This window comes from Cibotium barometz, chromosome 46, assembly GCF_041138505.1.
Source record: "Cibotium barometz isolate CiBa-2024 chromosome 46, ASM4113850v1, whole genome shotgun sequence".
NCBI lineage: Eukaryota > Viridiplantae > Streptophyta > Polypodiopsida > Cyatheales > Cibotiaceae > Cibotium > Cibotium barometz.
The window spans coordinates 22285839-22298338 of NC_141091.1; the positions used below are offsets into that span (position 1 = coordinate 22285839).

The 12500-nt window shown below is 47.2% G+C and overlaps 2 protein-coding genes and 2 non-coding genes across 7 annotated transcripts in view; 2 read left to right on the forward strand and 2 right to left on the reverse strand.

Moving 5' to 3' along the window:
* Positions 1-12500, reverse strand: part of PMS1 (DNA mismatch repair protein) — a 76169-nt gene that overhangs the window by 24569 nt on the left and 39100 nt on the right. The gene's annotated exons all lie outside the window — the stretch shown is intronic.
* Positions 506-2475, forward strand: LOC147611998 (Cytochrome C oxidase subunit II-like, transmembrane domain-containing protein). Its single transcript, XM_086783856.1, is given in 3 exon segments — positions 506-809; positions 1763-1827; positions 1829-2475. Coding segments are annotated over 3 exon segments (420 nt in total). The 5' UTR covers positions 506-520; the 3' UTR covers positions 1895-2475.
* TRNAR-UCG (transfer RNA arginine (anticodon UCG)) lies at positions 4675-4748 on the forward strand. The gene has a single exon. It is a non-coding gene; the product is annotated as a tRNA-Arg (tRNA).
* TRNAS-GGA (transfer RNA serine (anticodon GGA)) lies at positions 6575-6661 on the reverse strand. The gene has a single exon. It is a non-coding gene; the product is annotated as a tRNA-Ser (tRNA).

Sequence of the window (12500 nt, forward strand, 5' to 3'; positions counted from 1 at the left end):
CGATCTTTCGAGCGCCATGACCCATTGGTCGAGGTGCGGAGGTTGCTTTAGCGACTTCCTCGAGAGAATCGACCGAATTTTACCCTTCGTACAAGGATTCCCCAGGAATCCAACTCGCCAACAGATCGACGAGTTGTTGTTGCCCCAATTGGAACTCGTTAATGGCCACTATACCATGTGCCTGGATATAGTGAAATATCCATTCGTATCTTCGGTTGTGGAACTGAGTCTTGGGCTTGATTTCTGCGCACTCATGGTATTTGCAGTAGGGTTTATCTCTCTATTGATTATAGTAGCCAAGACTCTTTTATGTACAAACCGTTTCGTGTAAAGATGGCTATTTTCCACGAACCACAAAGATATAGGTACTCTACACTCAATCTTTGGTGCCACGGCTGGAGTAATGGGCACACACCTCTTAGTGATTTCGAGAACCCTTTTTTGGTAGCTATTCGTCCCAATTGCTCCTCGTGACGCCGCGGAACCTTGGTAATTGGGATTTTAGGACGCAGCCATACCTATGATGTAAGGAATAATTGACTCGCATCACGATATTCCGGTCTTCTTAATCATTATTCTGATCTTTGTACTATGGATGTTGGTCCGCACTTTATGGCATCTCCATTATTGAAGAAACCCCATTCCTGAAAGAATGGTTCACGGAACTACTACAGAGATTATTTGGACCATTCTTCTCAGTTTCGTTCCGATGTTTATTGCTATACCATCCTTCGCTTTACCATATTCGATGGACCAGGTGGTAGATCCAGCCATTACTATCAAAGCTATTGGACATTAATGGTATCGGAGTGCGCCCTTTGACGAAGGTGATGGAAGTGCAACGAAATGCACCGGACTGCTTCTACAGTCCACAAAGTATCTGGCTTACCAAATGAGAGACGAGAATCAAGGGAAATTCTCGTCTGACGTCGAGAGACTCAAGGGACTAGAGCGTGCCAGAAACCAGAAGTTGAGGTGCTACCCATGCATTGAGAAGGCTCCCCTAGCCAATGAGAAGCCTATGGTTCCATTCTCGGAGTCGTTGGGGGTACACATTCCTGCTTCTGGTATGGGCAATGTACAGGAAATGGATGCTCAGCTTGCGATGTTCAATGACGGCGCTGAAGTAGTAAGTCTATCGGCACCACAGCTAGTGGCATACAACTTCGGACCTAACAGGCCTGACCCCGTCATCTCTGGAATGGGGGATCCCCGACGCGTTGGCAGCAACCACAGTGGTTACAAAACTACCGGAGGAGGAGCGAGGCCGAAGGTTGACTGTTCCTGCTCTGCCTCCCTCGGGAACGGAGGTCCCACGGTAGGTAACAGCGAGCACAAGCACTTTACCGAAGGGGACCAGCGCTTATACTCCACCCTTTTGGGTCTCAACTGCTCGCAGTAAGGAACGTTGCGAAATTCCGGTGGAAACTCAAAGATCACAGAGAATTGACCGTAAATGAAAATGTAAGTATTATTTCAGGTAAGACATATTAGTCTCTTTGTTTGGGAAGTCACCTTGTCGAAAAAGACTAGGATCATGGCTTGATTGAACGGGAAACAGATTCCTAGCTTGCCGGGAATATCACCGTTCGATCCACCAGAGTGTGACGGTCTATCCCTGAAAGACTCGAGAAGGCCCTAGCGAAATAACAGTATACTCTTCAAGTGTTAATAGGCGTGGAGAGCTGTTTGCAGGGAAACTTGCAAGTACAGTTTGGAGGGAGGCGAATGAACCTAGAGAAGGGCTGGCCGCCGACCCAACCTTATGAGTATTCAGACTATAACAGTTCCGATGAATAGTCATTAACTTCTGACAGTTATATGATTTCAGAGGATGATCTGGAATTGGGTTAATTACGTCTACCAGAAGTGGACAATTGAGTGGTTGTACTAGCCAAGACTCATTTATGTATGATTATAACTCTGGCTGATGTACCTTATAGTCGGGCTGTACCTTTCCCAGGTGCTAAACGTGATGCTGTACCTGGTTGTTCGAATCAGACTTCCATTTTTACATAATGAGAGAGAGTTTACCATGGTTAGCGCAGCGAGATCCGTGGAACTAATTATGCGTTTACGCTTACTGTCGTGGAAGTTGTTTCTAAGAATGATTATCTGGAACGGGTATCCGGTCAGTGAGCAGTGATGCAATCACCAATAATGCTGGTGTCGTCTCTTTTTAGATTGGATTAGAGTAGAGATCTCTCTAGCGAGAGAGAAACCAAACCACCATTATCTGTTGCGGGAAGGGAAAAATCAACCTCTATGCCATATGAAGCGCAATTCCAAGAGTTTCATTCTACTGGACGAGAAACTGGTAAAAGTACATCTCGACGACTGCGGTGATGTCATGTCCATAAAAAGCTTGGACCACGGACCTGACCGAATGTGCTACCCAATCTCTCGCAATTTCGATTACGTATGTGTGACCACGGTGGATTAATTTCCTTTGTATCCCATTGATAAAGAAAGAAAGAATAGGTGCATGCTGGCCCAAGCCTACAGCACTTCGGGATGGGGGCTTAATGAATCCCCCATCTCACCCTATAAACTAGTGTCTGTGCGACAGGTTGTATAAAGCCTTTGAAGGGATCCATCTTTCTATGACCCATTACCGCCCCGGGACGTGGGGCATGTGGAGCGCTAAAGCGAATAGTCATACGAGCCCGCCTATGGTACTGGTACCGTTAACTGATCTGTTAGAATGGGAGGTCCTGCCTAGCGCACCTTCGGCTTCAGACTTACCTCCGGACTCACCGTTAGCACCTCCGAACCTGCCTAATGTACCGGCTCCTTCTCCGGGAATAAAAGGGTTTAGCCAGGTTTTGCTAAAGCAGAGGGAATCGCAGATGTGTACATATGGAAATGCTACGGATTGACCTATTGAGACCCGGATCGAACGTCACTCCGATTGAAGCAGCCCAGGAAGGTTTTGCTAAAGCAGAGGGAATCGCAGATGTGTACATATGGAAATGCTACGGATTGACCTATTGAGACCCGGATCGAACGTCACTCCGATTGAAGCAGCCCAAGAAGGCGCAGAGAAGCTATTTTCCTTCAAATCGTCGGGTATCTATTATCCAAGGTTTGGATGTGCCTCGTGCTTCCGTGTGTCCCTCGCTACCGGAAAGTTAACGTGTTTATTGTTTTCATTCCCACCGAGTGTTTCCCTTACGGGCCATGTTCGTGACCGATGCCCCAACCAAGGTTAGGACCAAGGTACTACCAAGTTATCTGCCAGTCCGCTACGCGTGAACCTCTAGTTCACTTCGATCCTCCAGGTTGCGGGGTTCCCTTCGGCCGGCGGAAAAGGCATTCGAGCCAAAATTTCCAGCAGCTGATACGGGGGTGGCCCCTTCCTCCCTGGGGACCTTGGGAAACGCGCTTCGCGGTTTTCCGAGGTCCACGGAAAGTGGCTGAAAAGTTCGTTGGCGAAGCCGGGTACTGCCATGTACCCAAAACAACGAAGGGGTGTACGAGGACCCAATCTAATCGCATAGGATGCGTACTCCTCCACCGGGAATTCGATCCACCAATCGAGGGACGGATCGAATGGGCAGCAAACCCGCGTTCTATTGATCTGAAATCGATTAAAGAAAAGAAAATGACGCTTTCCAGCGACATTTTCGGTTCGTTCCGACAGCAAGAAATCTCGAGACGACAACAAGAAATAGAAGTGTGGAACTAGACGGTCCAATCGTTGATTTCTATAGGAGGAAATGGGAAAGGAAATTGGTGCTTTGATTTAGAGTCAGCAACCGATAGGATGCCCCTGGCTCTGCAAGAGCTGGTGTGGAAATCGGAGAGCAAATAGCGTCTTCGTGGGCCACGACGTTGTGTGCTAGGGCGTTTGAGGCACTGAGAGGGCAGGGAATCTGCCGGTCTTCTCTCCCTGCCGGTCAAATCCGCCTTTCAAAAGGTCTTCTCTCCCTGCCGGCCCGTTTCAACGCTGTCAAGGCGGGGAACCTGCCTTAAGCAAGCTACCACTTCACTTGGCCGGCAAGCTACCTGAATCTGCCGGTCAAGCTACCACTTGGCCCACTCCCTGAATCTGCTTTTTTCGTAATGAGGAGAGGCCGGATCTCGGACTATTCGTGCACTTTCCTATTGCCAGGTGGCTCCCTGGCCTTACCACTTTTGCTCTCAAAGGTGCGTTCTTCTGGCGTAGGCGCTTCAGTCATGAAATGAGTAACGAATAATAATAATATTCCTGTAGCCAAGGCTGCGCGCTGTACTTTTCACTAACGCTGGCTATATACGTGGCATGACTCGCTGCTTTCATTAGTGGAATGGCTTTCTGCATAGGAGTTTGAACGAAGGCGAAAGCACCCATGTTGGCGAAGTCTCAACACCCGTGCCCTCTACAAGCTGCAAGTACCTACCCGCAAGCAACTTTAAGAGACCCTATTACATTACTAGGTCATTCCTTAACAGTGCGTGGTTAGAGAACCATCCACGTGGACCAGCTCGAAAAGCTGCCTCCTGAACAAGTCAATGGCGCGTTAGCGTGGACAAGCCCCATGAGGGATGCACCCTCAGAGGCTGACCTGCGTTGAACCATGGGGCTCCTCTTTTGGGCACTCTGGATCCACCTGCTAAACAAGCGGTGCTCCAGAAACCAGCGAATCGCCTACCAAAGATAGACAGGGAAAGCGTGTTCTTTTCTTTCTGAAAGCATCGATAGCTCAATCGGATAGAGTACCTGGCTTCGAACCAGGTGGTTAGAGGTTCAAGTCCCCTTCGGTGCACACAAACCTTGAATGTTTCATAGAACGGTGTTGTTCTGCCGGGAATTCCGCCACGTTGGAGTGTCGGAGCCCCTTAATCTCATTTAAGTGGTATGGCGCTGGGTATATGACACTTGGTTCATTATCCTCATAGAGGTAGGCGATGGCGCTACAACCCTACCTTAACCGTACGAAGGGGCCGTTCCCGATGCCGCTTCACGTTTGGTTATTATTAACGTGGGAAATCGATAGGACCAAGTGAATTAGCGTACCATTGGTTTGCTTTCGAAGAGGTCCTTTCCAATTCGGAGTGAGATTTCTGGCGTTCCCAAACCCCCTTTCTTTCCACTTAGTGAGAGGAAAGTGCCCGCCAGAAGGCGGCATTTCGAGACGAAAGTAGGTTGGTTGTGAGCAGCTGACAGAAGGGAGCCCAAGGCCCCCCGCACACTGTCTTGGCACAAACTGCCATAAATATCGGGAAACAACGAAAGGGATTCATCAAATAAATAGGGGATAGGGGCATTTAGAACACGCACCGAGGGCGCCACGCCAAGGGAAGGGGCACAAGCTGGCCAAAGAACGACGATATCGGCCGGCCTGCCCGCCCGGCGGTTATTCGATCCTATCTGGCGGCTACTTACCCGCTGCCGTTGTATGTCATCGAAATCCACAGTTCAACGCCAAGGAATGAAGGGTCGTAACTGGCATTTCCAACAAGATGTTTCCTTCACTATAGGGATACCTATCAACTATATGACTTCGGGCCATTGAACGATTCTACTCTTTTTAGTGGGTTATTTATCAAGTCACTCTTCTTTAATGGCTGAACGAAAGGGTTCCCAACAATGAAACCCGGTAGGGTTCATGGCAGTTCGTTTGACTTTAATGGCAGTAACGCGGTAGTTCGGATTTCACATAATTCAACGTGTCATTCCCTTTAACAAAAGGTTCTTACGCCTTACGCTAGCTTATGCGCTACCCCTGAACGAAGCGGGAGAGCGCGCGTTACCCCGTCTCCTTGACTAAAGCTATGCCCAGCAAAGTAACCTTCGGGGCTCGTAAGTAATTATTTGATTTCGGGAGAATAGTTCCAATGGTAGAACAATGGTCTCCAAAACCAAAGGTTAAGGGTTCGAATCCCTTTTCTCCTGATTACCTGGCTCGGTACGAAGAGGTTGCCGATAGGGTCTCTTTACCTTGTTTTATCATTGCCCAAACTTTAATGATTTGGAATAGTCGAGACCTAGAAGAGGCCTCTCTCCAAGTCCATACATGTCTATTTAAGGGTTCTTCCTCATCCATAATACTCTGCAAACCTTCAGATCTTGAGGATGTTGGAGTAGAACAGCTCTCATACAATTCGGAAGAACCATCGGTATCGGTACCGATGCCGTACATGGTATTATTATGTATGTTAGGATACGCATCAGAGTTAAATGGCGTAGCTTCGCCACTATCTGGTTGGATTTCCATTGAAACATTACCAAATGTACGATTTTCCGGTGGGATAGCACCTATTTCAGAACAGCTAGCCAGGTCAGACCCCGGGCCTATCTCTATAGGTTCTTCAGATCTCATCACTCCAGGCTCTTCGGAGCCCTGTTCTTCAGAGCCCTTATCTCCCGGTTCTTCTTGCTCCTCTACCATTTCCTGGGGGCCCGGCTCAGAAGACCCAGCAGGGTCTATGTCGAAGGAGAAAGAAGAAGAAGAAGAAGAACCAGGGTCTGCTGGCTGTTGGCCCGAAGAAAAGATGCTATCACCCCCGTCTGAAAATATTCTTTTCAGATATTCCAATATAACAGGCTTTAGGTTGTTTTTTTCAATCAAATCGTGGAGTATTCATGGCAAGGAAGGGGAGGGATTCGAACCCTCGGTAAACAAGAGTCTACATAGCATTTCCAGTGCTACACTTTAAACCGCTCGGCCACCCTTCCTCAGAGAAAGAAAGCCATGGAACGAAGGCAATTGCCAACGATCTTTCTATATACGAAATTTCGGGTTATAGAACAAATTTCTAATAATTCGGACCTCTGTAACAGGCCGTCCCTTTCCTGCGGCAGGTTGTCGAAGTCACTAGAGACTGGCAGCCCTTCGGGCTCGGTTGAATCTGGTACACGTCTTCCGGGAGTGAAGGCCCCGGAAGTGAAGACCCACATAGAAGTTCAAGAGGTGATAGCACGGGCCCTGGTTTAGGGGTGAAGACACGGATGAGAGCCCACATGGGAGCGGGAGCCGACGTGGGTGCGAAAGCCCGCATGAGAGTTCAGGCCCAGGTTCAGGCTTAGACGAAATAAGTAACGAAATGACACCCCGCCACCCTTGGAGAGTAGCGATACTCCATTAATGCCGTCGCAAATCAGTCAGTATATTAGCATTCATGACAATACTCTCTACAATACCGATGAAGTATTTCTTGATGCCAATGCTTTTATCGATTCCAGTGAGAGCGGAAAGTGAAATCAATCTTCGGCTCATAAGGTTTGGAATCGGGCGAGATATCAATTGTGGTAGCGCTTTCGGAGGTTGTTACAACGTCTTCATCGGTTGTGGTAGCGTTTTCAGTTAATGCTGTAAGCGCCCGGGTCCCTATTAGTATTAGTGGGATAAAGCCTGCTCTGAGCTCACGCAAAGGTGAACACTAGTGCGGTAAAGCGAACACGGCAGAAAGCTCGCTGCCTGCAGGGACAGGCGTTTTGTATAGACACTGAAGTGCTTGACTTTATTCATAATAACCGAGAGAGGCTGATCCCTGCTATTGGTGAAGAATATCTATGCGGCCCATTCATTCGTCGAGGCGGTGAGGGCCTGCAGACCAAGACAGCTTCGGAGCGAACTCTGTTACCAGAGCCGAGAACAGCTTTAGACAATTTCATCAGGCACCATGAAGGGCTTGAGAAGTATCGCAAGACTTGACTTTCTGCGCCCTACTCTCAATGGAATCAAACTCTCCTATAATAGAGGTAGTATCCATTACTCTTTTACAATCGATTATTTGATAGATCCGGAATGTGATGGGATACACTCCAATCATCTCATAGGACCGCTCCGAACCAGACCTAATCACCTTACGATGGTTAGCGGGAATAACCCTCGGTAAACCTGTCCGGGTCAATGAGACCATCGGCGTTCGTTTCAGAATCGGGAACATAGTTACACGTCCCACATCCACCAGTCGCCGGGCCACCGAACATTGCTTCAACCATAAGGCCTTTTCTCGCCAATCGCTACGACCTTTAGGGACGGGACCTTTCCGCACGCCTGGTAGAAAGGCCACGGGTCGACCATGAACCCCCATTTACTTTATTTCGTAGAAGCAATAGCGGCATATATAGTGCTCGGTCTATCTTTTGGTGCCATCCTATTTCTAATGAAAAGAAAAGCGCGCGGAAATGAGAGAGAGCTGGAAATTGAGAGGAATACCTTGGAGCTGCAGTCGGCTAGTGAAACGAGGGAAAAAGCCCATAGCCACTCTATGCCTATGGGCTTTCATAAAGACCTCCGCGTTACCGCCGTGGTTTTACCAATTAACTCGTTGAACTGGAGGCAGAATTGGCCTTTCTCTAATTTATCATAAACAAATGATAGGTATTTGTTTCTACCGCTCGGAGGCTTATCAATAGTGGCCTCTCTGATTTCGGACTCAACCTCCGAGGTGCAGAAATCTTTGCCAATAGATTTTTAGGACTGGTATCGAGACGAGCGATAACATCCGATTTGCTCGGATCAACTGTAGCATGATTCTGTCCCGTTTCGGGCTCGGTCGGGGTTGTGATTCCCGTAGGTTCGGAAAGGAAATTCTAGTAAAAGTCTGAGTCATCATTCTGTGAGGACTTATTCGCATACAAATAGTCGTTACTTGCGGCCTTATCGCCAATATTCTCGTTTGTGGGCGGCTGTACCCAATCATCCATAGTGTAGTCGTTACTAAACTCTTCGTTCTGAGATCCCGATTTGAACCAATCGTGTTTGAAAAACCCACTAAAGTCATCTGAGCCGGAGCTAGCACGGTATGTGGGGGTAGTAGCCTCTTTTCCTTTAAAACGGTTGTTTAACATTGAACCGTCTCCGGATACCTCCGGATTGTCCCCCTTATAAGTGTTAGTTTGCGGTTTATGCACGTTGTTATCCGTACTATCGGATAAGACTGACTTAATAGTGTTTGTTTGCTGTTTATCCATGTTGTTACCCCTGTGAAAGATGAGGCCGAAAGCTGGCAAATCGGAGTCTTTTTCGGGTGCCCCTGCTTATTCAAACAATTCGGAACCTAGTGACCTTCAGTCCCAATCTATTTACTCAATTTCCCAGAATGTTCCAAGCAGCACAGAAAAACGCTAAAGAATATGATGAATAATAATATGACCCACTCTTTAATATGGATAAGAGCTCCACCTGCTCAATAGATGCACCGGTATCTCGATCGGGAGTACCAGGCTTCGAACAGAACGGTCAGAGGTTCAAGTCCTCTTCGGTGCTACATCGTTTTACTGACTCAGAATAAATCTTTAAAACGATTGGACTCTTTAAGACGTTTTAAGAGCTAAAAAGAAGAATTTGAATCATCTCGAATATGATAACGAGATGGCGTCTCACATCAGTTCCTCTTCTTTATTACCAGGGGGGAGCCAAAGTGAGTCTGCTGAGGTTGATTCATACAATGATATTCAGTGCCGTGAAATTACGTACATAATGACGTATTCGATTAGCAGACATGGAATTAGCTACGTCTTGGAAATGCTCCGAGCTGTTTTTTTAGACACCCCCATCCCGGAGGAGATTTTGGAGATATCCTCCAGCGAAGACTCTGAGTCTACGAGGGATAAAACACCGTCTACGGGGCGTGAAACACCTGAATTACCTGAATTAACTCGGTCTTCGACGAGTATTGCTAACCGTGAATCCGACGGGCAGTCATGAACCTTTTGAGTAATATTAAACCTTTAAGCTACCTATTCATTAGGATTAGAGCTCCGCCAGCTATTCGGATTAGAGCCCCGCCAGACAATACGACTGGCTTTTTAACTATCTGCGATAGCGCTCGGGCTACCATTTGATGGAGAGGTTCAAATCCAGAAAAAGAAGATGAAGACAGCCCGCTATTCCCATTACAGAAAGAGAGCTCGACCTACCGTGATAGCTTGGGCTACCGGAGGTTCCTGTATCCTATGCTTTCGGAAAGAACCGTGAAGAGCTGCGGACCTGGACCGTAGGTGGGATGCAAGGAAAAGGGGCCGCGTCTTCACCGACTTGAACTGGACCTTCTCCAAGGCTCTATGCGGACAATGCTCTATTTTTGTCTTGACAATCCAACGGTTTCACGATACATTGTCCAAACAACCTGCAAAACGTCAAAAGTTCCGGCGGGAAGTGTGCATTTAACGTACCTGCACAAAGCACAGGAAGGACATGCAATGCTAACAAAACAGTAGCCCGACGTAGCTGTTAATCAGATTCTGGCGGATCATGAGCTATTGGATGTCCTAGGTCCTCTCCTTTTTCGGGCTGCTGCCCCTGATTCTTGGTTTCAATAAACTGTTCGCTATCTTTAGCGTCTACACGCTCGCTTGTCGATGGAAACTGGGGAGCTTGCTCTTTCGATGCCTGTGGTGGTATCCAAAAATCATTTTGTCGTCTGATTCCTCCCAAGGTCCATTGACATCCCTTTCAAATTGGGCCATTTCCTCCAATGCTTTTTGCCTTTCAGCTTCGGCATAAAACCCGAGAGTAACATAACGGAAATTTGTGATAAGGATAGACTCGAGGATCTAATGTTGATCTATCAATTCGGTATGGTGGAACCGGTGAACGGTACCCACTACGTAATAAGTTATACGGGTGAATTGCAGAAAATGAATGATCAGAACAAAGATTCAGTAAAAGTATCGAATTTAAGACAGTGGATGGATTTAAGGAACGGTAGTAGTTCATCAGCAGTGCAAATGTCAGCTGCAATTACCGCATATGCCCGCATACACATGTACCCATATATCTCTTTACCAGGATGCCACTACACCGATACTGATTCAGTGGTGTTGGACAAACCACTTCCAGACTCAGAAGTATCTTCCACTGAATTAGGGAAACTCAAACTAGAATACGAGGTTCTAGAAGGTTACTTCTTAGCCCCTAAATGCTACGCCTTGGTTTTAGATGGTTCTACCCACGTGATCCGTAACAAAGGATTAGCTAAAGATAAAGTCGACCTCTCATGGTTCATGGAACAATACAAGAATCTTGGTCGAATTATCAAATGCACTGTTGAGTCTTCTTTCATAATTAATTGGCCAAAACTCAATGTTTATCGTACCAAAATGATGTTAAATCGGCGGTATTGACCCGTCCACCAAAAGAGACCTTGTGATTGACGAAAACGGTCTATGGATAGATACTATACCTAAGAAAATATCTAAAGAAGATCTAAGATCCGAGATACCGAAATCACAAACAGGACAAAGCCACCTGCAGCCTGCTATGCCGACGGTTGACTCTAAGCCCGACCATGTAGAGTCCGACCGACCAGATGTAGCTATAAGCGAGTGGCCCCGTTATAAGAAGCTTGAAGAAGAGTTACGAATCGAACGTTCAGCACGTAAACATCTCGAAGAAGAGCTACGAGCTGAACGGTCAGCACGTGAAGCTCTTGAAGAAAGACTTCAGGCTTTAGAACGCAAGGCTTCCTTAATTGATAAGGAAGATACCCTGATCTCTGATGATCAGAAATGGGCTTTAAGCGCAGAGCACGAAAAACGTATTATAGATTCTAATGAGCTGTCCATCAAGGCTACCAAAGAAGCAGCCGAGGCTGCCAAAGAAGAAGCCGAACGCGGGAAACGTTGGTTACTCTTGAAGTAATAGCTAACAACTTGAAAGCAGCTTTACGTGACATTTCAATCGTTCATAGGAGAAAGAATGGATTGGCTAGCTCACCACAAGACAACCCCCAGGCCCCGAAGGAAGAAGATTCTTCTAACCCTCTTCCTTCGTCGAGTGCAAGAAACAGAATTCTTCCTTCGGCCTTCGATCCTGACAAAGGTATGAAACCAAGCGAACGGAATAACGGTAAGAAGGATAGGGATAGGAATCGTTGGGACCATCCTTCAGCGCAGGATCCACCATGATAGAATATTCGATCGCTTGTCAATGTTGCTGGCAACTGCTCAGTAACGACCTACCTTGTGGAGTTTATGGCTCTCTGAAAGCCAGGGCAGCCTAAGCACGAACTGGGCTACCCGGCCGAAGGGTTGACGTTAGTCAATGGCCGAAGGGCTGACTAACACTGACGTCAATGGCTGTTCCCGCTACAATCTGAATCATGCCAATTATGCCACTTTTTGCGAGGCCCGAAGGGTGAACCATGATAGATTCATCATCTGAAGGTTAAATCGGCAGAATGTCCGTTGAATACGATAAGGCTTTCGTAGTGTTCAGCTAAGCTAGTTCATAGAATTAGTTAGGGATGAAATCTTGTAGCCTAGTTCGTGCTGCCAGTAGCCTGGCAATCCCTGAATCCCTGCTACAATCTGAATCATGCCAATTATGCCACTTTTTTGCTATTATGGTAGAATGATGTCTGATCACTAACCATGATAGATTGCCCTTGCCAGTGAAAAAGCCCATTCTAATGATAATGATAATATAGCCCGGCCAGGTTTCCGGCCCGAGCCTTCGTGTTGAGTATTGGCAGGTGGAAAGGAGGGAAGCGGGGCACAGGGCCACAGAAATCTAAATCTAAATCGTTGGATAGGGTTCTGCTTTCAGGAATTCTATCCGTATCTC